Raw genomic sequence first — 27,608 nt, forward strand, 5'->3', positions numbered from 1 at the left:
TAAACGGCGGCCGACGACTAACGATGAAGGAGACGTGGCGGCTTGCGACGATTGACAAATGACAAGCACGACTAGGCTTCGATAGATGACGACGCGATGGAGGAGACGTGACGCGAACGACAGACCGCGACGAAGACTCGACGATGACGTCGTTGTGGTGGCTGTGGAACAGAGGAGATGGAGGCGGCGACGGACTTGAGTAGTTAGGGTTTGTGAGGAAGAAGATGATGAGTTAAGGTTTCCAATGAAGAAGATGATGAATAGTAATCTCATGCATCACGATATCCTATTTAAAAAATAATATTATTATTATTATTTTTTAACTTTTACTTTTTCCTTCTTTTCTCAATCTTTTTCAACTAAACCAAATAAATATTCTCTTTCTTCATTAAAACCCATCAAATCCCTTTTTTTTTAAACTCTAATATTCCCTCTCTCTCATCGAATCATTTTATCTTTCAAAAATAAATAAATATCCTTATATATTCATATTATTTTCATAATACAATTATCTTAACTTTCTAATCAATTGATTATATAATCATATATATAATTAATCATAATTCTCTCAAATACAAATTCCTCCAACCATAATTCACTTAAAACAGCATTCCAATCATAGATTCTAAATTTCAAATAAATAATTAGATATTTAATTTTTACAAAATCAATAATTTCAACAATTAAATCAATTAACATCTAAAATAATGGGCCAATTTACTATATTACCCAAACTTAATTAATCTTGAACAATATTTTCCTTAATTATCAACAACCATATTTATTATATCAATTGTAACATACTTAATTCTTACATATATATTTGTATTTATTAATGTAATATTTATTAATTTTTAAATGATTTAAATATGGTATAAATTATTATCTTATATGGTAATAATACTTTTAATTATACTACAAAATAAATATTTTCAATTTCATGCCTAACCAAAAGTTATTTTCTCAAGATCATCAATACCGACGCCAGCATTCTACTCCGATTTCTATTACGAAAAAAAATATGTGTTCTTTCTTATTCCCTTCCGATTTGATTCTGTGATACGGTTAGTCTTTTTTTTCTTACATTATTTATTCTTTCGTTTCATAGCATATATATTTTTTCCTTCAAAGATTTGTTCTTTCTTCTTCCGTTTCGTAGCATATATTTTTTTCCTTCAAAAATTTGTTCTTGCATATATTTTTTTCCTTCAAAAATTTGTTCTTTCTTCTTTCGTTTCGTAGCATATACCATTTTCCTTCAAAAATTTATTCTTTCTTCTTCCGTTTTGTAGCATGTATTCCGGTAATGTTCCTCCTATTTTGATTTTCAACACATATGCTACTGAGTAATAAATTTATGTTTTGTGATTTGTTACATATATACTACTGCATATATATTCAATAATACATACGCAGATTTTTTTTCTCGTGTTTTGTAATTCTTTCTAACTCAATTTATATACTACTGCATATATTCAATAACTACGACATGTTTCGATAATCTTATTCATATTTTTGTTTAGTAAAGTTTTTGTGAACAATATATACATTTATATATCACACTGTTTAATCTACTTCAATTATGTGATTCTTCAGATATATACATGTTATTCATATTTATGTTATGTGATTTGTTACATATATACTACTACATGTATTCCATAATACATAAATTGTAGTTGAATTTCATTATATATCACGGTATACATAGATGATGTTATTAGTATATACATCTGTATATATACAATAACAGGTATTTAGTGACACATATAGTTCAGTTTTTTTCCTCCATATTTTGTATCATTTTGTTTATTTTTTTCTGGATTCGATTAATATTTTCTTTAATTTCTTACATATATACTGCTGCATAATATGTTTATGTTTTGTGATTTGTTACAAATATACTACTGCATATTTTTAATAATACAGAAATTGATGTTGCCATCGTCCCACCAAATGTAAAACGTTCAATTGGTCGGCCAAAGAAGATTAGAATTCCTTCTAAAATGGAGTTCGAGAGACGTGTTAAATGTGACCGTTGTGGACATGTTGACCATAACCGAAAGAGATGCAAGTTTTTCTTATTGAATTAGTTTTTCCTTCTTATTAGACTTTTAATATGTTGTTTCAGAATTTTATTTGAAATATTCATATTCCAGTTTTTAGTTCAATTATTTTATTTTCATGTTTTTTTCACAAAATTTCCAGCATACTAATCAAGTTACTCAATTTATTATATTTAATATATTACCTTTCATACATAATCATTGATGTTTCAAACATAACTTATTACTTTTTACATATAATATGAATGTTTGAAATAAAATACATAAAAAAATTTAACAAATTGAAAACACAATCTTTCATTCATAAAATATACAATGTATTATTTCATATATACTATTCATAAATCAATTTAACATATCCTCCCCAATCAACCACTTTTTCGTTTATTGGAATGAATACGTTACATTGGATTAATATCGTATATAAATGTAATAATAATATGTATATGATGGATATTATACATTAGAAATTGATATATATTAAAATGGAAAATGTGATAAAGTGTTTATGTTAAGTATATTTGCAATAATATTAGCAATGCAAATTTTCAACTATAAAACTAAGGAAAATATTGTAAATATCATTGGTAGATATGGAATATTCAGGAAATTAGAAGATAATTAAAGAATTGAATTTGAAAGTATAACGGAAAATTATCGTATATGTAATAGTATTATGTATATAACGAATATTAAACATTAGAATTTAAAGGAAAAAACACAATAAGTAACAAATTCTTCTTAACACATTATATAGAACCTAGGTAAATGTATATATCAATATTGTTCATATCAATAAAACTGCCTAACTTGGATATAAGGCTAGTGTACAATTCTTTATAGCACATATGTTTATTAATTGTTATTTCGGACAACTAAAACTAACGTAAATATTCAATTTATTAAAAAAACCATCGAAGTAGACTGCAATTTTTGCCATCTTGCCAAAAAAATTTAGAAATATATGTCACTAATAATTTATGTTGTAATCAAGGGGAGGTATATATCTATAATAAATCATAAAACAAACATATAATATTCTTTAGTTACTAGATGTCAATATATATGTATTATGGTAAATAAGAAGGGGTATATATATACTAAATCACATAACACACGTATCATATTTATCAGTTATTGTATATCAATTTATATGTATTATTGTATATATGAAGGGGTATATATACACTAAATTACATAACAGACATATCATATTCTTTGACAACTATACGTAAAAATATATGCATTATTATATATATGAAGTGATATATATCTAAAAAAAATATTCAAGAATATAAGGTTAAACGTTCTAGAAATACTACGATGTAATGGAGTACCGAAAACTATGAGGAGAATGATAGGACAAAATAAATTGAGAATCGGTAAATAATGAAATCGGAATCAGTGATGGATGAAATAGAGATTGATGAAGAAAGAAACTGAGTGTACTGGAATTGGTGAATAACGAAATTGAATGACTGCAGAAATTATTGATGAGGAAATTGAAGAAGTTGCCGACGGCGGATGAACAATTTAGATAAAATATTTAGTACCAAAATTAATTAAGATTTATTTTAAAAACTATTTCTATATTAAATGATATATTATTTGATGATAAATGAAAATAATTAAGGTTAGGAAATCCTAATCAACAAAAATAAAATATTTTAGGATATTTGTGAAATATCCTACTTTTCTCTAAATCTTTCCTTATTATATCCTTGAAAATTTGATTGATAAGTCCAATGGGCCGCAACGAGAAGCCCAAATCAGGGACTGCGTCATGGATTCTTACCAATCTGGGGGCCCTTCACAACACGGCAATCGATTCTCTTGGATTTCCTTGGGCGTTCCATCTTGGTCTAAACCTTCGTCCTACTCTGTACTCTCCTCTCTCCGGCGCGCTTCTTTGCTCTGAATTCCAGCTCTCCGCTTCAGTATGGCGAAGGAGGTCTATACCAGGGAAGACTTACTTGAGCTGTTGCAGGTACTTACATTTTCCACTCTTTTCTCTATCAATTTACATTCTTCAAGTTGATATCTCGTCCTGAGTACCACAGCATAGGTTTTTTTCTCCCCATTGAATGTTAGACAACTGTCCTAGACTTTAGGTACAGCTCCGATAATTCTTATTGTTTTGGGATTCGCGTTATAATTCACTTGCTTTGAGTAGCGCTCAGAACGGAATGACATGCGAATGGTTCAGTTTCTGTCGGATTTTGTAGTTTGTACGACGCTTCATATTGATTCCCCCTAGATTGGGGACTGAGCTTGTTAGCATAACTTTTCATTGTTTCCAGATTGATATCCGATGACTAAATTAATTTTAATAACTCTGTAGGATCTTCAAGTTGATTTTTCCAGGTACGAACATCCTGCTGTATTGACAGTTGAAGCTCAGGTAATTTTAATTCTGTATGTAAAAAAGGAGAGAATAAATTATAAATCCACACTTATCATTTTGATCTTAATTTATATACAAGCTAACGGGATTATGTATGGCCTAATCCACATTCAGGCAAAATATGTTGGAAATTTGGGGGGTGGACTCAGTAAGAATCTGTTTTTGAAGGTAGACATCTGAACGAACTGTTTATGCTTCATAATTGTAATTATTAGAACATGCATTCTATGTTGCAATGTATGTTTTTAACACCTGTGATACTTTCCGCTAATATGCAGGACAAAAAGAATAGATACTACATTGTTTCTGCATTGGCAGACACCAAAGTGGATCTAAAAGGTCTGTACACTTTACTAGTGCCATTGGTTTCTTTCTGTTAATTTTTCTTCTTTATATTGAGTGTCTATAAGTCTTGAGACGCTGTCACATGTGCTTGGTATTTAAGGAGAAACTCTATGATCTTATATTTATAGTGTGATATGATTAATGGTGCATTTTAGTCATGCAGTTCTATCTGTGAGACTTGGTTTGGGTAAAGGTGGTCTGAGAATGGCTCCCGAGGAAGCATTGGGTGAGAAACTTAAGGTCAGGGAAATTCAGGCTGATATAATTCTTTCACTTCATTTTGTTAGATCTTGCACGTGCTTATTTCTTGAACAAATTGATAGGTGTCCCTGGGTTGTGTTACTCCATTTGCACTCATCAATAAAACAGCACGGTATGCATTCTTTAGTTGTTGAGTTTTATTTCAAGACATCTGTCAAAAGTTCAGCAAAATCTTATTCTTGATATGTTTCATTTTCATTATCAGTAGCTTTCTATGCTTTGTTGTTATGGGTATTGTCGCTAGGAAATCTTTCAGATATATGCAGTTATGACTTGAACAGTATGAACGTTTAGAAATATACAATCTATATATAGTTATAAGAAGAGCTAACTTTTCTGACATTCATATCTGGGATCACGTGATAATCCATGGGACAACATAGTGTTTTTGCCTTTTATTTTGTGCACATTAATTTCAGAAGAATTAACCATCTATTTTTTGTATTTTATTCTAGTTATTATGTGCCACTGTAACCCTTTCCTCGTGCAGGGATGTCGCCTTGTTGTTGGACCAGGGATTTAAAGGCCAGGAATTTTGCTTCTTTCATCCTTTGTCAAACGAAACATCAATATGTAAGTGAGGTGCATTTTCATTTATATTTTTCTTCCTTTGTTCATGACTCTGAAAAATAGATTGCTTTGACTTTGTCTTTACAGCTGCCCAATTTTGGATTTTTGTGTTGCTATATATTTTCCACTTGCTAGATAATGTTATTCCGGGTTCCACTCTTCAATTTGATGGCCGACTTTCTTTTGTGTATTTGGGTGTGTTTGACAATATCGTACTGTTCCATGTTTATCTTGCTCGATTTACTTTTGAAGTGACGTTCTTCTCCCCTTTTATATGTGTAGAAAATAGACAATTTCTTCCATGTTTATCTTTCATGATATAGCATTCTTGTTCGTGTATAAGTGTGATCAATTAATAGACCATTGCCCGCTCTTTTATAAGTTAGATTAATCCACTTTATATATTGATGTTTCCAGCCATTAATACCAGTAATCTTGACAAGTTCCTTCAATCGATTGGGAGAGACCCTTCATATGTTGACTTGGAGGTGAATACATATCTGCTGATCACTAACTTCATTTAAAAAGTTCATTACTTGGTTGATTTTGATTCCCTATCTGCAGGCTAATCCTTCTGTAGGAAAGGATCAACCCCCAGATCTTGCCGGACTTGTTCCATCTGGTTCTGCCCTTCTGCCTGATACTCCAGAGAAAGTATCTTCTCGCCCAGATTCTAATGAAAATCATGGTGTTACCGACAAGAAGTCTAAAGCAGTTGCAGGTAGCATACGAAGCTTATGCTTATAGTATAAAAAAATAGGGGAGACAAATTAGTGTAGGGGATTAAATTGTATGCAGGTTTTGTTGCTTCAGGACTGAAGAAATGGGGCATGTGAATGTTAGGTTTGGTAAGGTTACGTTTTGCCAATACGCTTATTGTTTACTTATGTAAGTACATAGAGTTTATTTTCCCACTGCTTTCTAGTCTTTTGCGAACCACTTGCTAAATAATAATTGAAGGTTCACTGATTGCATAACTGTTGTATAGCCCAACCCGACTATAACATCAAGAAAATATCTTATGCCTTATTACATTTCTATTAATAATTGCTATCTTTATTTGGAATAGTGCCAATTGGATGGATTGGCTGTCTTCCTCCCTCATTTAGGAACTAGCAATGTTACACCGGCTGTACTAAATGATCTTCTTTTGGCCAAAGTAACGAGTTTCTCCCTTTAAAACAGTGAACACAGTCAAACCATCTACCACTGTGAAAGTTGGAAAGGACAAACCTACACCCAATGGTCGACCAACCTATGCAAATGTGGAAAAATTTGTGGAAGAGATCCTTGATAAGACGTCGGCAATAGTGCTCTCAGAGGTATACTGTTCTTTCCATTACCATCCAGTTAGTTGTCATTGTTCTGGAACTGACAAAATCAAGTTTGACAGCTGACAGAGGAGACAGTTAATAAACATGGAGAGCATCTGGGAGCCGTGGTGTCAAACAGCATTAAGAGACATCTCAGCTCGGAATTGAACAATCTTTCTGTGAGTACTTTACTTAAAATGATGACTTTGTTTTCTTCTTCTGGAGCAACGTAAAACAGCTTTAAAAGCCTTGCACTTGCTATTTCTAATTTCTAAATACTTGAATTGCTTACAGCCTTATCAATTTTGAGTCAGTAGTTTTTCTTTTTCCTCAGTTTATAAGCTATTTCACATGAATAAAAGCTGAAGTGTGTGATTTATAATGCATTTATTATTGCAGATGATATTTAAGAACGTTGCATACACAGAAGGGTTTCATGCTGGGTCTTCCCATAAAGTGAAACATGCATGCTGATATCTGCCTGTGGTTCCAAGTAACCAGAGAAGAGAACTTGGACAGAAGGCGGGTAAGGATCCAGTTGTGTTCAAGATTGTTTTTAAATGATATATGGTGGCGTAACCTAACATTTGACAATTTTTTTATAACAACCGATTGTTAAAAGACCTGGTTCTGTGGTAAAGCATCTTTAGCACTACCGCTAAAAGTTACTTTTATTTTCATTGAGTTCTCTGATCTCACTTGCCTGTGATCAAGTTCTGCCATTTCCCCTTTCTTTTGTAAAAATGATGACCACCAGCTTAATATTGCTGATGGAGCCTCACACACAGTTCAGGTAATATATTTAGGTTTAATGATCAGAATGAAAAATTGAAAGCTAATATATGATTATGAATTTTGGTTTCGGATTAGCACTTGTTTTTCTTCCCTTAAAAGAAATATACAAATGCATTTATGGTAGTGAAAATAACGCTAACCTTGTATCATTTGCATACGAATTTTTTGGTAATTTTGGTATTCATTGTTTGTTACGCACTTACATGTTTTTTTGTGCTTATTGTCGAATATTTAGATAGTATAAATTGGGTAGAAATGACAGCATCCTGCCAGTGTAATGGGCATGGGTTTCAGAGAGATGTTTTAGGTTAGAACATGAAACATGCTTCAAACCAACACAATCGAAATGATATACGTTGGAGGCTGATCTTTTAGGACAATCTCAATCCTGCAGATCAAAGAGTTGAATCATCTGATTAGTGCTTTTGTTGAGACCGTAGAATAATTAGAAGATATTTGAAAGAAGGCAATGAAGTGGCATGCCATACCAAATGTGTACCATGGTAATGAATCTAAAGAATACATTTTTTGTTTCCAGTGTCTTCGTACATGCACACACGTGTTTACATTTCTAGCGAAGAGTTTCAAGTAAAATCCAAGTTATTTGCAGCATAAACATCGACATTAGAAGGGCTGAGGAAGCGAGGTAGGATGAACCACCCCTTGAATTAATTTCTGGAAAATGGAATAAAATATCTGAGTCAGAATCCGTGATGGATTAAAAGAACCATTTTTATTTGTTTACTTTCTATACTTTTATTTTCAATTTAGTAGAATTCGTCAAACATCTATATATGTATGTATATATATATATATATATACATATATGTATGTATGTATGTATGTATATACATATATGTATGTATGTATGTATGTATATACATATATGTATGTATGTATGTATGTATGTAATGTATATATATATTTATTTTATTACTTTTAAATTTTATGCATTAGCTCTGTAAATGATTATTGTTTTTCCCCGTAGAAAGTCTGCTAATTGATTTCTTTCGCCGAAGATTTAGAATAATGGGGTGAAGGGGAATGGCTTGAAAAGGAAAATAATTTTAGGCATGATTTTATCTCCCATTAGAAGCATAGAGAAAGTAAAATCATCAGCAGTAGATCCCTAGTTATCGTATGTGTGCATCTTTAATTATGATCATACAAATTTTATTTAATCGTATTTCAATATACTGGAGACATTCCACTATTTTGAAGAATAGAAGAAACAAATTATGCATCACCTCGAGAAGAAGCATCGAAGCGGTTCCGTGGAAATGGACTAATCTGCCTATACCTATTCCGAAATGGCCAAGGCACCAGCTGACTCCACCATCTGGCACATCTTCTCCCCATCCCTTCCTCTTCAGAACTACTCGACGCTTCATTCTCCGGTGTCAATGACGGCATCTCTTGCCTACAAACTGGGCATGAGTTATGAAGCCGAAGCCATGGCACTATGCACTCCGAATGGTATATATGCTTACAACTCAACTCCCTTGCTTCTCCCCCCACTTCAAACTCTTCCTTACAAACTGGGCAGTGCGAGTCGTTCTTCAGATGCTCTGCTGCTATTTTCACCATTGGAATCCTCTCAATTGCCTCCTCGCTTGCCGGTGCCGGTCCTGGTCGGTCGTTCTGCGTCAGCTCTTCAATTAACTCATCTAGTTGTGGTCCAGTGAAGTAGTCTCTTGGACTGACCCTCCGTGGTAATATCGGCTGGATTGGCTGAAGTTGGTCAGGGGGACCAAAAACGATAACAGTACGAGACTGATTTGGATTTGGAGGTTGTGGGCCAAAGTTGTCCCTCTCGTCCAGACTTCGACTGCGCCATCGTCTTCGCCATTGAGGCAATTCATCTCCTTCAGGATCACTAAACGATCTCCGATCAAATTCCTCGAACCTGTGCAATGGTGGATGGTGGCGGTTCCCATTTGGGGTTCTGTTATTGAAGAGACGAATTGGCTGGTTGAGCATTAGTGAGAGGGCTTCAAATAATCGAGCCTCTGGCAAGGGATTAAATTCAGGGAGGGTGAGTTGAACCTCTTCAATGAACTGCCCAAAACAGCGTGGGCAGATGAGCTCCGACGTGTGTGCTGAGGCGAGGGTAATGGTGCGGTGGCATTGGTGGCACCAGTAGAGCTGGAAGGTTGTGGTATGGCGGTTGTTGGTTGTGGATTGGGGTGGGGTCAAAGACATGGGTAAGATGAAGAATGTTTGGAAATGGTGGAAGTTGGTGATTAGTTTTGTTAGTTAGAGAAATGATTTGGGAAAGGGAATCAGAATGTGGGAAGAATTTATATATGGGGAAAACGATGGGAGAGGGAGTGGAGAAAGGAATGGCTTTCTGGATTTGCAGAAGCAATTCTGACATTGCCATCCTCATAATGACATCTATCTATCTCTATCCTAGAGGGATTTGTTTTGTTTCATATTGTTTCGTGGAGATGAAGAAAAGGATGAGTGAAATGCGGTACTAACAGTTGTCATTGTTTATGGGCTTTAATTTCCTGCTGATTGTGTTTTCTGGGTTTCCCAATTGGAAGGAAGATTATTTACGCTTCCCTTCTCTCTTTCTTTACTAATCTATAACCTTAATTGCAAGCTGAGGCTGCTACCTGCTTGGCCCGAACCTTTCTCTTGATAGTCTTACTTTTTGGGCTTAATGTTGTGTATATTCGGCTCAAGACGTTTGTTTGCGTTCCCCAAGAGACACGAGTATACCCTCTCTCTAGGGCTATTGAAACTAATGGTCTAAAACAATATGATGTTTTCCAAATTTCACCAACCACCTCTTTTCTTGTTAAATGGCTAAATTCTGATACTATTTAAAATCTGAGGAAAACATGGAGTTGTATTAAACCAAAAGGATTTACAAATGCATCACAGTAGCTAAAAAAATTGATTACATATTATAAGTTCGAATAAGCCTGAGATGTCAATCTAATGACCAAATTCTCAAGTAATGCCACTTATTAAAGCTCTCTCAAGAGTAAATTAATCTGCTCAAGTTTTATTGATGAATAACTTGGGCTATAAATAGCCAATGAGAGTATATAAAACTCATATAGGCTTTACAAGTTGTAATTGCTATTCAACAGAAAATAACAAACTAACAAATGGTAACAGAAGCATTACTAAAACTTAATACTCCCACTTAAGATAGCATTACGATATCAATGATACCCATCTTGGAAAGTAGAGTTTTAAAGGAAGATATAGGTAATGCTTTGGTGAATATGTCAGCAATTTGGTGTTGTGCTTTGAATGGGCAACAACTTTACTACTCCTTTTACAATTTGATCTCGTATGAAGTAGCAGTCCAGCTCGATATGCTTTGTACGTTCGTGGAAGACAGGATTGAAGGCTCTATGTACAGCTGCAGTGCGTCACAAAAGATTAATGAGGGAGATATTGTAGAGATATGTAAGTCATTTAGTAGTTGAACTATCCAGGCAAGTTCACTTGTGGCAACTAATGCTCGATATTCGACTTCAGGAAACGAGCGTGATACGGTGGTTTGCTTCTTTGATTTTCAAGAGATTAAAGAATCTCCTAGGAAGATACAAAAGCCAGTTGTGGACTTTCTTGTGTCAAGGCATGATGCCCGATCTGTATCGCTAAAGGCTTGTAGTTGGAAGGATCTTGATGGCTTAATGAGGAAGCCTTGTCCGGGGGTACCTTTTAGGTAGCGTAGCAGATGGTTTGCTGCAGCCATGTGTGACAGGCATGGATGGGCTACGTATTGACTGAGTTTGTGTACAACAAACATGATGTCTGGTCGGCTAACAGTAAGGTATAGCAATCTGTCGATAAGTCTTCGATAAGAGGAGGCATAAGTCAACTCTTTGCTGTCATTTGCTTTTAGTTTTATATTTGGATCCATAGGTAAGGATGTTGATTTAGATGCTAGGAGTCTCGTGTCTTTTAAAGTTGTAGGGCATAGTTTCTTTGGGATATGACAATCCCTTTTGAGGATCGGGCTAGCTCTAAACTAAGAAAGTATTTTAGTGTGCCAAGATCCTTTAGTTTGAAAGCAGAATGTAGATGTGCCTTTAGTGTGGTTATAATCTCTGTAGAAGCTCCAGTGATTATGATGTCATCGCCATACACTAGTAAGGCAACAAAAGTGGATTCTCTTCCTCTTTTGAATAAGGAGTATCCTGACTTGGATTGTGAGAATCCGAGTGACATTAAAGCTTGGGAGAATTTATCAAACCACTGTTTAGAGGCTTGTTTAAGTCCATGTATGGACTTGTGTAGTTTACAAACGAGTTGCTCCCCCCTTTTTGGTAACCATGTCATGTTTGTATCCATGAGGAAGGTCCATGTAGACATTTTCAAATAGGTCTCCATGTAGGAAGGCATTATTTACATCCAGTTGGACGAGAGGCCAGTTCATGGAGATTGCGAGGTTGAGCAAAACTTTAACGGTTACTAGTTTTGCTAAAGGAGAAAAAGTTTCAATGTAGTCTAATCCTTCTTGTTGGGTGTATCCTTTTGCTACCAACCGAGCTTTTTATCTTTCTATTGACCCATCAGCTCTATGTTTGATCTTGTAGACCCATTTGCATTTTATTGAGTGGCAGCCATTTGGTAAAGGGACAATGGTCCATGTTTTATTTGTTTCCATAGTTGAAAGTTCAGCTTTCATAGCTTCACGCCAATGTTCATATGATACTGCTTGATGGTAGAATTGTGGTTTGTGGGATGATGAGATATTAAAGGAAAATTTTCTGTGCTGTGGGGAAAGGTTATTATAAGAAAGGAACTTTTCAATGGGGTATTTTGAGGTGGAGATTGGGGTGTTTTTATCATGTAGTAGGTTACAATGGTAGTTTTGAAGGTATGATGGAGGTTTGGATGCTCTGGTGGATCGGCGGAAGGCTATTGGTTCATTTCTTTCAGTTCTGCTTTGCTGTCCATTTTCTGTGCAACTTGGACTATTTGTGGTGGATAATGAAGACATATCAGCATTTGTTCCTTCATTTTGTGGTGGTATTTCTATGTTGCTGATTTCAGTACGGGTGCTTGAGGCTGTGGATTGTAATCCAAAGAATTCAAAGGATTTTGGGAGCACTAAATCTGGAAATGGGTTAATGACATCTTCTTGGATGGTTATGGTATGAAAGGGAAAAATGTTCTCATGGAATATTACGTCACGAGAGACAAAGGAGGTCTTCTTTTCAATGTTGTATAATTTGTATCCTTTCATTCCTGGAGGGTATCCAACAAAGATAGAAGGAATAGATCGAGGGTCGAATTTTATGCGGTGTGTAGAGAGTGTTGAGGCAAAACACAGGCATCCAAAGGTGCGAAGGGGTTCATAGTCAACATTCCTTCCATTTAGTTTGAAGTAGGGTGTTTGTCACTTTAGAGTCTGTGAAGGGGTGCGGTTGATGAGGAATATTGCTGTCAGGACACATTCTTCCCAAAAACTGATAGGTACTTTGGACTGGAAAAGGAGGACTCTCACAACATTCAATATGTGTTGGTGTTTTCTTTCAACAACAGAATTTTGTTCTGGATGCTTAACACATGAGTACTGGTGGATGACTCCTTTTGATGAAAAGAACTCAGTAAAGGATAATTTTGGTGCGTTGTTGTTCTAAACACTTTGATAGTGGTGTTGTATTGATTTTCTATGAGTGTGAAAAATTTTGGTACACTGTCTTGTGCATCATATTTTTGTTTCATATGGAATAGCTATGTATATCTGGAGAAATCATCCACAATAATTAGAAAATATTTATGTTTAGAATATATGTTATTTTTATATGGTCCCCATGTATCACAATGAATCAATTTAAAGGCTTTGTTTGAAACATGACTATTTGATTAAAAAGAAAGTATTTTCTGTTTGGCTAGAGGGCAAACAGTACATATGTGTTGTGTCTTAGGTAAATGAATATAAAACATGTCTTTCAGATGAGCAATATGTTTGTGACTGGGATGTCCTAGTCTATTATGCCATGTATCAACATCAGTATGAGTCAAGGAAGCTACAGATAAATCATTGTATATAGGTAATACATGTGAATCACAAGCAGTATTCAAAGTAGTAAATTCAGCAGCATCCAAAGTATTTAAAGTTTGAAGAAGATACAACCCATGTTAGATATTAGCCTTGCCAATCATCTTCAAGGAGTACTTGTTCTGAATAATGCAATAACCATCACAAAATTTAACCAGTGTGGGTAAGGATGAAGTCAGGGCATTGATTGATAGGAGATTGAAACGAAATTCAGGTAAATACATTACATTTTTCAGGATTAGTGTGGGAGATATATTGACTATACCAGTATATTTGACATAAACATGAGTGTGGTTTGGTAAGGAAACTGTGGCATTTTGTATGGGTTGAAGAGATGAAAAAAGATTTTTATTGTGGCAAATATGAGTTTTTGCTCCAAAATCTAAAATCCACATCATTTTTCATCGGAGGTATAAGTTTAGTTTGGGAACATTTACCTACTATATGTGGACTGGAAGATGAATCTGCATTTGTTTTGGCCTTACTGAGATGAGATTGTAGCATTGACTGAGATTGTAGCATTGACAGGAGGTTTTGGAATTGCTCATTTGATAAGCTTTCAAGGGGATTTTCAGATGAGTTGTTTGTGGGAGATTCACTCTTCTGTGGATTTTTCTGATGGTAGTGATGTCCTAGGGGATAACCGTGAATTTTGTAGCAGCGATCCATGGTGTAGCCAGAAAGATTGCAATGAGTACAGGCAGAGCGTTCTTTCTTCTTTGGGTTTTAATCCTGATTTGGCTGAATTTTTTGCCAAAAGTGCAGTTGCTTGTACAGAAGGATCATTTGTGGCTTAAGGCATAAGAGTTGCTCTCTGTTCAATCTCTTGTACTATAAGAAGAAAAAGCTTTTGAGATTGTTGGTTCGGGCTCCATTAGGAGTAATTGTGTTCGAATTGGGTTGAAAGCTTCATTCAGTCCCATGAGAAATGTCATCACGTACTCAGTTTGAAAGTAACTATGGAGTTCATTGACTGTTCTACAAGTACAAAGTTCACATGAGCAAGAAGGGTGATATGAGACTAATTCATTCCATAGTGTTTTCAGTTTTTCAGAATAGGTGGTGACTGAGTCTTGTGATTGGGTTAGGGTTGATAATTCCCTGCGATCTGACTCGCGGTCTGTTCTTGCGTTGGTATCATTCTTAAGGTTAATCCATATTTCGCGTGCTGAATCAGAGAAGTGTTGAATTGGAGAAGTTGACACTGGCGGAAATTTCCTTTGATAGCGAATCGTAACTCTTAAGAGACTTTTTTTTTGTTTAACTGATACCATATTAAAGCTCTCTCAGGAGTAAATTAATATGCTCAAGTTTTATTGATGAATAACTTGGGCTATAAATAGCCAATGAGAGTACATAAAACTCATGGGCTTTATTTATGGACTTTACAAGTTGTTGTACCTGCTATTCAACCGAAAATAACAAACTAACAAATGGTAACGCTACTAAAACTTAATACCACTGTCGGAAGAAAAATGTCAATAATAGTTTTTCCATGTTGGATTATTGATATTTTTCCAATTGGGATTTATATGAAAGGTACACATTTTTTGTTTCTTTTTATCTTTAGCACAAAGACCTACATTGTTAGTTTTTATGAAACTTGGGACAAAAAAATGTGCTTAAAAACAAGTTATCGATTCACAACCGAATCCAGGATCATAACTCAATGTTAAGTTCACTCTTGACCATGAGATGCAAATCTTCGCTTTCAAAATGTTGGAGATCTTCATTTATTTATTGAAAAATAAGTTACTTAAATTACAATATTTAATAGGGTTGTTGACAGTTATATTATTATATTCAACTCTTGTAACACCCTTTTCCCCCTCATTTTAGTTTGATTGGTTTCTATTGTTGTCTTTTTATATTAATGTTTTTTTTAGTTTAACGATATGTAATTTGTGGAATAGGATTTCAAACTTCTAATTACGTGGCCCAGTACATACGCCTAAACCATAACAAATATTGACTTTATAATCAAATATTTTTTAGGAGAGAATTGGGGTTTCTTCACCAAATCTTCACATGTTGATGACTAAAATGTCACACAATAATGGCTTTTGGTGGTTCACCTACATCTTCCCTTGTGTTCCTCCCCTTTTATTTCCACTTTCTCTATATAATTTCATATCATTTTTGAAGGGTATCATTCCCAAAAAGCCATTTTGTAGAAGATAGTGTGACATGTTTGACCAAGTAGACTTATTTTAATCAACCAACAAACGTAACACTAATGATGAAGCCAAGTATTTAAGAGATATATATTGTACTTCAACAAATCCTCAGTCCATCATGTTACGAAATACACAACTTCATTAAAATGTCGGTATTTGCTTTGAGAGTGCAAAACTTGAATGAAATAAAGCCGATTTAATTGTAGTTCAATTGGTTGTGAGTCTCGTTTTCTAATCTATCATTTAATTAAAAGAAAAAATATACCGTTGAATTCTTCTTTTCAGGGCAGACCAATTTTTTCCTCTCCTCCCCCATTGACGAAGAAAGCAAGGACAATCCGAAAACCCAGTCAGTCAAGTTAGCACTACAGTTAGCACATTGCAAGAATACAATTCATAACAGTCAGCAATCCAAATCTTCCATTGCCCATTTCTGTTATAGAAAATATTCTCTCCTCATTATTAAATTCGGCCAAATTTAAAAATATCGTATTATTGTTTATTCCTCTCTATTATTGTTGCACCCGAAGTCTAATGAGTGAAAAATGAATAGTAACTTTAGAAATACCATAATATATTATCTCAAAATATATATTTTTTATTTTAATTATAATTTGAAATGAAATCGTACTTTTTTAATGAAAATGTAAAATTGAATATTTCAACCATATAGACATTCACCGTTGTTATAAAAACAAAGGATTCAATAAAATAAATATCATAATTATATATATTATAATTTTTTTTGCTATAAAATGTTATTAGATAAATCATTAATTAGTACTTGAACAACTTAAATCTTGTTATATCATAATTTTTTTAATGATTTGTTGGTAAACTATTAAAGGAAAGACTTTAACCATTTCTTGCTTTACACATTTTATTACCTTTATGTATACTGAATAAATTCCAAACAATGTTTACATTATTTGAACAAAATCAAAATATAAGTCACCCAACCATTTCACTAATAAAATAGCTTTAATAAAAATTATTAAATGAAGAAAAAAAAAATAAGCAAGATTCTCATGGTTACATTAAAAAACGATTCTCAATATTACATGATTTAAGCATAAAGAACATAAACATATATATAAATGTCAAAAGTTGGTGGTTTAAGTTTTCCCAACTTTTGTTGCGTACTAACAAGAAACCTATGAATGAAGGAATATACACAGACATACTTTTATATATATAAAAAAAGTAGACAACAAAATAAAAAAGAAAAATGAAAAAAATTAAAAGAGAATAGAGAAACATGATTTGATTTCTTCTTTACTCTTAGCATTTTGTTGTGACTTGTGACCATAAATGAACGAGATATTTATACCCAAAGATTTGAGAAACAAGAATTTGAAAGGTTGAAAGAGATATGAAAGAGTTAATATGAGAGAAGGAAATGTGAATAGTTGGGAGATAAAAGATTAAGGGAGAGAGGAATATGAATGAATTTGCACTAGAAGAAATCTGGTCTTTAATGTCGGGTGGAAAAAATGAAAAATGAGCTTTAATGTCGGTTTTCAAAAGGCGGATGTTTAATGTCGGTTTTAAACCGACATTAAAGCTTTATCTTTAATGTCGGTTTAAAACCGACATTAAACATCATGTTTTTTAGAACCGACATTAAAGGTCTTTTTATTTTATTTTTTATTTTTTTAATTTTGTAAAAAGTTGAATTTTTCTCTCTCTTACTTTACTCTTTTCTCCTTTCTTCTCTACCAAACCCTACGAAAGAAAGGCTTTCTCTCAACATTTCTTCCCTTTCTTCCTTTCTCAATCTCATCAATTTCTTCCCTCTCTTCTCTGATTAGTTGTCGTCCCCACCATCACAGCCATCTCTCATACCCAGCTCGTGCTCGTTCGTCGTCGTATTTCTTGTATCATTTAAAAAATCTTCATTCTCTCACTTTGCATCTAACCATTAGGATGTGGCGCAAAATTTCTTGTTCAATGGCATCGACGAGCTCGAAAGCAAAAGGTTTCTGAATTACTTTCTGGAGTTTCGCTGCGAACATGGTACAATCAACACGAAACGTAGTATGGCAGGAAAGTCTTACGAACATCGACCTTGGGATGAAAGAGGTGAATTTATTGGAGATACTATCAAAAGTTGATGTTAGTTCTCTGCCTTACTAATGTTTTTGGTTAAGTAAATTGATGTAGGTGTAACTTGTACGTTAGACTGAGTTCAGAGTTTGTTAAGTTATTGTTTGCACGCAAGTAGTTGGATGCACTGCAATTGAAGTGATCAATTTTTCAATGAGCCACAACAATTTTTGGTTTGTTCTCTGAGCTCATCCAACATTCAGATTTTATGTTTATTTTGCAGCATGTCTTTATGAACTATTGTACTTTTAGTTGAATATATATATATATCTGCGTCACTGGCCTTATAAGGAGAAGCATCGAAATGGGAAGAAGAAGAAGAAGAAAAAAAAAAATAGTAAAATTGACAGACCCATGTGGCTGGAAAGAGACATGTGGATGCTGGTTTTGACTTAGAAAACAGAAAAGAGGAAATTTTATTATCATCAAATTGAATTTTGGATGAACCAATCATCAGTTGCAATGTAGTGGCCCTACTTTATTTTCGCCCTTTCAATGATCAACAAGTCAAATTGTGTCATTTTCCTTATGATTTTTCTTTAGGAAAAAGAGTTTTTAAATGGAGATAAAGTAGAAAGTTTAGTACTAATTATATTAGAAAAGAAAAGAAGTGATTAGGACCATGTATATAACATCATCTTTTCAGTGAATAATCATTAGTATTTAAATAATGGATATGAAGTTGCTCAATATAAGAAAAGGGACCAGCTGTAAAACAAACTCCATTTTGCCATAAAATGTATATTATCCTTTTATGTTAAAAGATCCCAAAAAAGTAGTGTTAATCTTTTTATTTGGTGGGATTCCTAGATGTTTGAGCATTTAAATCCTCGTATGTTATAGTGAATGGATGAATAATAGTTGATTACAGCATGAAAAATGACCATTTCTAGATTGTGTGAGCGTTTTGTTTGGTTTTTTAGTATTATTTTTATGAATGTAGGTTGTTCAAAAGATGCAAACTCCTAAGGAATGTTGGTTTTAACATAGGAAACATATTGTATCATTGTATTATTTATTTCTTTTGTCATTAAACTAAAAGGTTTTGGTTAATATTTATATTCTTCATCTAAGACTTGCTACTATTCTAGTATATAGGTGATTAAGGGGGTTTCCCATGTACAAAGTAGAAGAATGGGCAGTAAACTGAAGTTTGAACTTGAGAGATTTCTCAATTTTGATTTTTGTTCTTCTCCCTATACTCAAACAAATAAACACAAAGAAGGACGCTGAGCTAGAAATAGAGGCCATGGTAAAAGATAGTATTAGATTCATCAACTTTTGGTGTTATATTATTAATTCTGATTTAAATCTGAATTTGTTATTTGTTTGCAATTGGTATATGTTGCTAAAAAAATCAACATCTTTTAGTCCTTTTTGCTTACTTCTCTTACGCTGTTTGGTACTATCCTGCTTGGACATTGAAATTGCATTTGTATTAGTGCATATTTTTATGTTCTTTGATTGCTCAAGTCTTATGAATCAAAATTTACTTATTAATTGTTTTAGGTTTCGTGTCTTAATGTCAGGTTCTGCTGTGACTTCAGTTTTCTGTTGTGTTGGCGCACTTGCTATAATGGGTTCTCTACAACATATTGACAAGGATCTCCTTGTCTAGTGATTATGTGAGCGGCAAGTCAAATCTGGAGGTCCTAGTGGTCGACCCGAGAAACTTCTTGAATGTGGGTTCGAACTCCTATTACATACTCTAACCAATTCTTGGCTTGGAAGTTATTCATACTCTCCCACTCACCAACTTCATTGTGTTGCTTCAGTTTTGCTACTCACGGTGGGTTCTTTGAAACTTGATCATGATTGACAGAGTTTACTGGATTAATAAGGAAAAACTCATTAAGTTCATCTTAGACTGTCAGTTTGTTAAGCCAAATCTTCTTTATCTAGATTGGATTTATGTATAAGGGGTAATTATATTGCTTTTAACGAAGTTAACTTCCATAACATAACATAACTATTGAAAGTTTCAGGACACAGAAAATGATGGTATTTTAGACAGATCGGATGGTGCTGTTGATGTCTACCACACGTGCTTGAACAGAATTTTCTTGAGCAAAAAAATAGTATCCTCCAACGCTATCGATTGAATTAAATTATTATTCTTTCAGAGATTAGACGATGCATGTCATGGAGGGATTTTAAGGAGTACATTGATTTGAACACCAACTTTGTATGCATGTAATTGTTTCACCTTGTTTTTCTTTGTAGATGTCTGTTTCATTTTAAATTTAGTGAATGACAATACTTTTATGAAGCCTGACAATATCACAGGGATACTTGCTGTAGCTTACTATAGAATGAGTCATTTTATATGTAGCAGTTGAACATAAAGTTCCTTTACAATAAGAAATGAAAACGGGAAGACTTGTGTGGTCTATGAAATCTTCCTTTAGGTGTTAATCGGGATTTTGCCACCTGCTCCTTACAAAAAGAAGTATCATGTCCAAAAATAGACTAAAGTTCCTAGTGTTAGTTCCTAATGTTGGTATTCTAGAGTATCCAGCTTTGTCCTATTGTTTATCCTCATAAAAGATGTAGATCAACACAAAGATAATTTATATTTTTTTCTTGCAGAGACTTGCCTCTGATCTTCTAGACAAGTATATATTTGTGGCTGTTGGAAGAGTGGGTTCGAGCACTGATCTAATTGCTCAAAGAGTTGAGTATGTTCATGAACCTGACAAGAGAAGTCATTTATTGGACCTTCTTCACGCACAGAGGGCAAATGGTGTGCAGGGCAAGGTATATGTTCCATATTTTTACATCATTGTGAGGATTTTGGTTGATCTAGTTTTCGTTTTTAAATAATAATCACTTATTTTATTAATTGATCTCTAATTGACTTGTGCACTCTTGACCTCATATTTATAGGAAAGGATATTAAATCTTAGGCATTGATCATTTATCTTTTTCCCAAATTGCTAAGGAAAGAAGATTCTTATATATTTCTGTATTGACAGCAATCTATTACTCTGGTTTTTGTGGAGACAAAGAAGGGAGCTGATGCTCTTGAACATTGGTTATGCCTCAATGGTTTTCCTGCCACTACCATTCATGGTGATAGAACACAACAGGTTAGTACATCAGTTTTTGGCATATTTCATTCATCGAGAAATTGTGAATGCTCTGGTCCATCAATACATGGTTTTCTCCCCTTATCTTTAAATGGATCCCTTATTTTTAAGGTGGGTCTATAGGTCAGTGGTAGAGCTATAAACCCCAAAAATAAATGAAAGGAACAGAAAAAGGAAATAAAAAGGAGGAAGGAGGAAGAAGTAGCTTTTAATAGAGGAATTCTTGGTTCTTTTTATGGCTTAATTTGAACTTGGGAAAATTACTAAAGTTTTTTCTTTTATTGGACCTATTGGTAACATCAATGGAAATGTTTAAACCTCTACTTGAACGCTTGTTTCTCATTAAACAAAAAAGAAAGGAAAGAAAAACCTACTCGAACAATTCATTCCACAAAGCTAATTTCAGTTTTGAAACTAGTATTCCATAAGGAAGCTATTAATCAAGTTGATTTGGATTTTGCATTGTAGCCTGTTTTTGGCTAGTTAGTTCAGAGTTAATCTCAACATTTTGGAATCTAACACTTCATAGAAAGTCCTGGTCAGTCTGAGTGATGAGATTTCTTTTTAATCTGCACCTGCACCTGCTCTTCTACCTAATTGATTGATTTCTTTGCATAGTTCTTTTTTTTGAACTCTTGGACTCACATGTAGGTTTTGGTTTGTGATATGTGGTTTGCTTGCTTTGAACGACCTTTTTTTCTCTTAAATAAGTTGGTTTCTGTTTTTTACATTTTTGTTTTGTTTGTGATATGGGTACTTAGTTACGTAGGTTTCGGTTGCGAGGACTTGCAACTATAACTAGGTCATAACATTGTTACTTATCAATTCAACCATCTTGATGTCTTTTACAGGGAGCTATCACTAAACAAATGACTACAATAGAAGAAATGGTTGCAAGTGAGTACAATTAGCCAGACCCTCATCTTTATGACAAGATCTTGAAGATGGTCATTTGTGAAGCGTTCTAGTTTGCTATTAGTTTCAGTTTTAGTTATTGCTCTCTCAATATATTCTTTTTCTTTCTTTCTTTCTTTTTTTTTCCAAAGGAATAGTGTATAATAATTAAGCTTCATAATTTCTTTGTCTTTGGAGCCAAGTTGTATATAAATGTACACATTATTAAGATTTCATTTTGTATATGTACAAGTAAAAGATTTCATTTTTAACTATTTGGTGTCATACAAAATGGACAATAATGCAAGAATTTAATAAAAATAAATTTGAAAAAACGATATTAAAGACAGTTTTAATGTCGGTTAAAAAAAAATTAAAGACATCTTTAATGTTGGTGGAAAAACGACATTAAAGATGTATCATAAGTGACATTAAAGACATATTTAATGTCGATTATCCACCGACATTAAAGATGAACCGACATTAAAGGCCTTCAATAACACCTTCAAAGATGTCGGTTTATAACCGACATTGAAGGCCTTTAATGTCGGTTTATAACCGACATTAAAGATGTCTTTAATGTCTTTAATGTCGGTTATAAACCGACATTGAAGCCCAACCGACATTAAAGCCCTTTAATAACGCTCGCAAAGATGTCGGTCGCCAAGTGACATTAAAGGCCTTTAATGTCGGTTTTAAACCGACATTAAAGACCAGATTTCTTGTAGTGTTGGATAAATTTAAATGACATAATTAATTGGAGAGAATTTTTAAGTTTTAAGAAAAGTTATAATGAGGAGATAAAAAGTTTAAAAAACATTTCCACTAAAGCAAACATTAAAAGTTATAACATAAATGACCACAAACATTAAATTTATGTGAATGACAAAATTACCACTAAAGCAAGACTAAAAAAAGTTACAATGAAAAGGGTAAAATTGGGCTAACAGATTTCTCCACTTGCACCCTTTTATATATACTATAGATAATGAGACATTTATTATTTATTATTCATTGTTGATCTTTGTGTTTAATCGCAACCAAGTGTCCCCAAAATAATGCATCCAACCTCATTCATATACTATGACCATTTAAGCTATATACTTGAACTCGATCCATGTTTATGTCTCTACAGAAAGTTCAAATTTACTAAAGATAGTCTCGAGACTTTAGTTTATTGGACTCAAGATTGTAGTATTCAATTTCACTAATAATTGCTTGATAACTTTATTGCATAGAATATGATTTTAAACTACAAACTATGAGTTTTAGGACATACAAGAGTCTAGATAGAATTGAAGTACATTGTCTCCATTTCGAGATCCATAGCTTTAATCCACTGGTCACGATCCACATCATTCATTGTTTGTTTATAGGTCAATGGATCCTCTATGCCATCATCAGGTATGATGACTTGAGTTTCAGTTAAATCCAAGTAACATTTAGACTAATGAATAACCCTCCCACTACATCGAAGCACTCTCAAGTCTTGACAAAGGTGTGACGGACCCAGATATACTAGTTTTATCAACTACTTTAGTGGATGAGCTAGGTATAATTGTAGCGTCTTTGGAAATCTCTTTCAATACTAATCTACTACAAGGTCGATGATCCTTTATGTGGTCTTCCTCTAAGAATGTGGCATTATTTATTGATACAAATACCTTGTTTTCTTGAGGATCATAAAATAAATCATCGTTTATGTCCTTTGGGTACCTACAAATAGGCATAATTTTGAACAACGTTACAGTTTCTTAATGTAAGGCCCTGATCCCGTACCGCCAATGCGATAAAGACCCTACGGCAAGGATGCTGAACGAAGAGATTTCTGACAGTAGAATATATTCCACGAAAGGAGTAGGCGTGATGCCCTGACTCGAAGAAAGGAAGTCCGATTGGAGAGGATCCTTGCTAAAAAGTGATTTAGGATAGTAGTATAGGACATCCCGCTAGGGAGCATGCAAAAGGGAAGAAGGCGACGCAAAGAGAAATGCTTGTCTAGGTCATATCACATGAATGTAAGTGATGCGATAAGAGTAAGTAGTGAGGAAGAAGCATGCGTGGAAAAACAAAAGTTAGGCATTTAATATAATAACGTGAGAAGACGTATCTATGCCTAAGGGAGTGTGGCTAGAAGTAGGTACCCTGTTGACGTGACTGAATGACCAAAAAGTATGTATCTGTGGCTTTCTGAGAAGATAGAAAGAGTCAGACGATTAAATAGTTTGGCTTCCCAAATAGATAAGGTTTTAATCTTAAGGAAATGTCTAATTGCCTCAGAATAGTAACCTATGTGTCGAGTTTATGTGGCTGCATGGCGTGACAGAATCGATGAGCAACACGTGTAAATCGTGGAAGTGATCCTTAGATGTGAAAGACCACTATAAATAGGGCCAAAGACCAAAAGAAACGAAAATCTTTTGTTCGATAGAGTTAGATTTTCTGATGAAAGTGACAAGGGGAAGTTCAGAGTGCTGAATGGTGGGATCAGAGAACCGCTAGGCAAGAAGAGGAGTCCAAAAGCAGAGAAGGAAGAGGATGGAGAAAGGGGTCTCGGATTCCTAAAAACCTCGATGCGAAGAGTTGCACCTTAGTGGTGAAGAGAGAATAAAAACATAGCTACACGACGAGCAAACCAGACGTGAAATTGGAAAAGCTATGCTAGGTGAAGGGAGACCTAAAGATTATATTTAAGTCTTGTTGTAAGAAAAAGTTTAAGTTCTATTTGTACTTTATTGTAAAGTGTTAAGTTAATAAAGAAAGAGAAGTTTGTACTCGTTCCACTGCATAACCTTGTGTCTGACCCTTGTTCATTGATTCAGATTCATATAGATGAAATTCAGGGTCCAGACTAGCTTTCGCACATGGGAAAAGAACAAGCTAGATCACGAACAACTACTGAGCCACGATGGACTCAGAAACCCACTCAATCAATTAGGATGCAAGAAGAGAAAGGGAAGAGGCATTGCTTGAACGAGTTACGCAAACATTCAGAGAATCAAAGAAGCAATTTGGTATTGATTAGAGACTGAAGGCTTAGAAGCCACAATTTTTGAAGAAACTACGAATCCAGCTGATGCAGAGAAGTGGCTAAGCTCAATTAAAAAAAATGCTTTGGGGTAATGGATTTCCTTGAAGATAGGAAAGTGAGGTTGACAACGTTTTTGTTGCAAGGTAACGTTGAAGATGTGGATCCTATATAGACGAGCTTTAAAGGTACTTTGGCTCTGAGACCTTTTCCAGTACAAGATCTCTTGGTCATTTTACCTTCAAGACAAGACTCACATGGAGGCAAAGAGTTATCTTTTAACTAACTTAGAAGTCCACGCTTAAACAATTTTCCAATCTTATTAAGATTTATGTGACCAAGTGTTAAATGACATAAATAAGCGTTAGATACAATTTTTGTCTTTTATTTTGAGTTTCAATTTGTTTTAAATATTTCAGTATTAAAGACAAATTTTGCTCCAGTTTGTCTTATTTTATATAAATTGTTTTCAAGTATAGTAGAACATATTTGAATACCTTTATTGAAAATGAACGAGTCATTAATTTCAAAAGATATTTTATACATTTGTTCTAACATACATGAGATAGATATCAAGTTCCTTTTCATTTGAGGAGCATACAGAACATTCTAAAGTATGATATATCTTTCTTTAAAATACAACTTTAAGACTTCCATTGTTTCAGTTGACACAACCTTTTATCACTACAAGAAATCTGGCCTTTAATGTCACTTGGCGACCGACATCTTTGCAAGCGTTATTAAAGGCCTTTAATGTTGGTTGGGCTTTAATGTCGGTTTATAACCGACATTAAAGACAGCTTTAATGTCGGTTATAAACTGACATTAAAGGCCTTCTATGTCGGTTATAAACCGACATCTTTGAAGGTGTTATTGAAGGTCTTTAATGTCGGTGGGTAACCGACATTAAAGCTGTCTTTAATGTCGTTTTTAAACCGACATTAAAGATGTCTTTAATGTCGCTTATGATACATCTTTAATGCCATTTTTCCACAGACATTAAAGAGGTCTTTAATTTTTTTTAACCGACATTAAAGTTGTTTTTAATGTCATTTTTAAATCGACATTAAAGACACATTTAATGTCGTTTTTAAACCGACGTTAAAGACACATTTAATGTCGTATTTATAATAGTTTTTATGACGGCAAAACCGATATTATTTGAGTCAAAACCGATATTATTCAAGATCTTTTACAGAAACAACATGAAATGCACGCAAATAGTTAGCAATTCGGTAATGTTTTCAGATGCTACTAGAGCTACCTGATAAAGATCCACTCTTGCAACTTCAATTTTCTCTCCCTTCAGAAACTAAGGTAGTTTTTTTTCATTTACTGCCAACCATGGCATAATGGAGGTGAATCCTTTTACTGTAACACATGACCCAGTACAATTGAATATTTCTCCAGCGATTGAAAACTGTATCTTCGTCCTTCAAAGGCAGTTTCGAATGTGAATAATTGATTAAAAGACATAGACACACACAAAAAAAAAAAAAACACACACACACACACAAAAACACAAAAAAAGAAAAAGAAAGAAAGAAAGAAAAGTTACAGAATTTTCAGCAATCTAATTTAACTTCTTTTTCAAATTTCAAGGAGATTTAGTTTAGATTATAGGGGATCAGAGTTATGTTAAGAGTCCTTAATTAGGATTTAGAAGTATTAATCATGTCCACAGATACTCAAATACTGAAATAACTCATGTTGAATTTTGAACAAAACCCAAACTCAGTCCTCATCAGAATGAAATCACCGAACCACTAAACGCAAGATAACAAGATAAATACTGTCAACAGATACTCAAATACTGAAACAAATTGAATTTTGAGATTGATGGGTGGTTTGCAATCTAAATCGAAATGAAAAAACATGCAGCTTAAACCCCAAATTAAAAAAATCGCGACCACTTGAAAAAAGATGGAAATTACCATTGCTGTGAATGTGAGAGGGAGAATGAGAATGTGAGAGGAAGACTCGAACGAGTTTGTTTAGAAGGAGAGAAATGCGATCGAATTTGTTTCCAAGGGTGGGCGATCAGAACAACAATGATGGCGGCAACAAGCACATTGGTGACGGCGATAACAATGGTGGCGTCAATCACTTATTTGGAGAAGGAACAGCCATCGGAGAAGAAATGGAGGGGATTCGTTTGGAGAAGAAAAGGGATGCAAAAATAATTTGGAGACGGTCGAAAAGATTTGGAGAAATGGAATTCGTATAGCAGATGGTTGAAAAGAGCAAAGTAAGAGAGAGACAATGTTATTTTTTCACAAAAAAATTATTAAAAAATAAATTAAATGGACCTTTAATGTCGGTGCAAAACCGACATTAAAGTGTCTAATTTTTTTACAAAATAAAAATATTAAAATTTAAAATTAAATGGACCTTTAATGTCGGTTTTCAAAATGGCGGACCTTTAATGTCGGTTTAAAACCGACATTAAAGCTTAGTCTTTAATGTCGGTGAAAAACTGACATTAAAGGTCCGCCTTTTCAAAACCGACATTAATGTTCTTTT

The 27,608-nt window shown here is 33.9% G+C and overlaps 2 protein-coding genes across 7 annotated transcripts; one reads left to right on the forward strand and one right to left on the reverse strand.

Moving 5' to 3' along the window:
* Positions 1–3,886: 3,886 nt before the first annotated feature.
* Positions 3,887–8,539, forward strand: LOC103487573 (uncharacterized). 5 transcript variants are annotated; one of them, XR_007822357.1, is made up of 15 exons: positions 3,887–4,053; positions 4,408–4,467; positions 4,585–4,638; positions 4,749–4,809; positions 4,979–5,055; positions 5,139–5,188; positions 5,567–5,649; positions 6,064–6,134; positions 6,211–6,367; positions 6,832–6,968; positions 7,040–7,138; positions 7,359–7,485; positions 7,990–8,061; positions 8,149–8,257; positions 8,365–8,539. XR_007822357.1 is itself a non-coding variant. In XM_008445910.3 (12 exons), exons 1-12 carry the CDS (start codon positions 4,006–4,008, stop codon positions 7,431–7,433), a joined length of 972 nt encoding a protein of 323 aa, XP_008444132.1. In that variant the 5' UTR covers positions 3,887–4,005; the 3' UTR covers positions 7,434–7,828. The 5 variants fall into 5 exon arrangements, 1 of the variants encoding a protein (XP_008444132.1); XR_007822356.1 differs by lacking the exon at positions 7,990–8,061; XR_007822354.1 differs by lacking the exon at positions 7,990–8,061 and having other exon boundaries at positions 8,149–8,539.
* LOC103487574 (E3 ubiquitin-protein ligase RZF1) lies at positions 7,962–10,225 on the reverse strand. 2 transcript variants are annotated; one of them, XM_008445914.3, is made up of 2 exons: positions 9,002–10,225; positions 7,962–8,142 (listed from the first exon to the last, which is right to left on the reverse strand). In XM_008445914.3, the coding sequence occupies exons 1-2, from the start codon at positions 9,954–9,956 to the stop codon at positions 8,126–8,128; spliced, it is 972 nt and encodes a 323-aa protein (XP_008444136.2). In that variant the 5' UTR covers positions 9,957–10,225; the 3' UTR covers positions 7,962–8,125. The 2 variants fall into 2 exon arrangements, with proteins under 2 accessions (XP_008444136.2, XP_016899875.2); XM_017044386.2 differs by lacking the exon at positions 7,962–8,142 and adding an exon at positions 8,243–8,429.
* Positions 10,226–27,608: the final 17,383 nt, after the last annotated feature.

The sequence above is a fragment of the Cucumis melo genome, chromosome 7, assembly GCF_025177605.1.
Source record: "Cucumis melo cultivar AY chromosome 7, USDA_Cmelo_AY_1.0, whole genome shotgun sequence".
Taxonomy (NCBI): domain Eukaryota; kingdom Viridiplantae; phylum Streptophyta; class Magnoliopsida; order Cucurbitales; family Cucurbitaceae; genus Cucumis; species Cucumis melo.

Coding starts and splice junctions, on each gene's coding strand:
- LOC103487573 (XM_008445910.3), top strand. CDS start 4,006: ATGGCGAAGGAGGTCTATACCAGGGAAGACTTACTTGAGCTGTTGCAG. Junction 5,189..5,566: donor CTCATCAATAAAACAGCACG/GTATGCATTCTT, acceptor TTCCTCGTGCAG/GGATGTCGCCTTGTTGTTGG. Junction 6,368..6,831: donor GAAGTCTAAAGCAGTTGCAG/GTAGCATACGAA, acceptor CCTTTAAAACAG/TGAACACAGTCAAACCATCT.
- LOC103487574 (XM_017044386.2), bottom strand. CDS start 9,956: ATGTCTTTGACCCCACCCCAATCCACAACCAACAACCGCCATACCACA. Junction 8,430..9,001: donor CTTCGATGCTTCTTCTCGAG/GTGATGCATAAT, acceptor TCCATTTTCCAG/AAATTAATTCAAGGGGTGGT.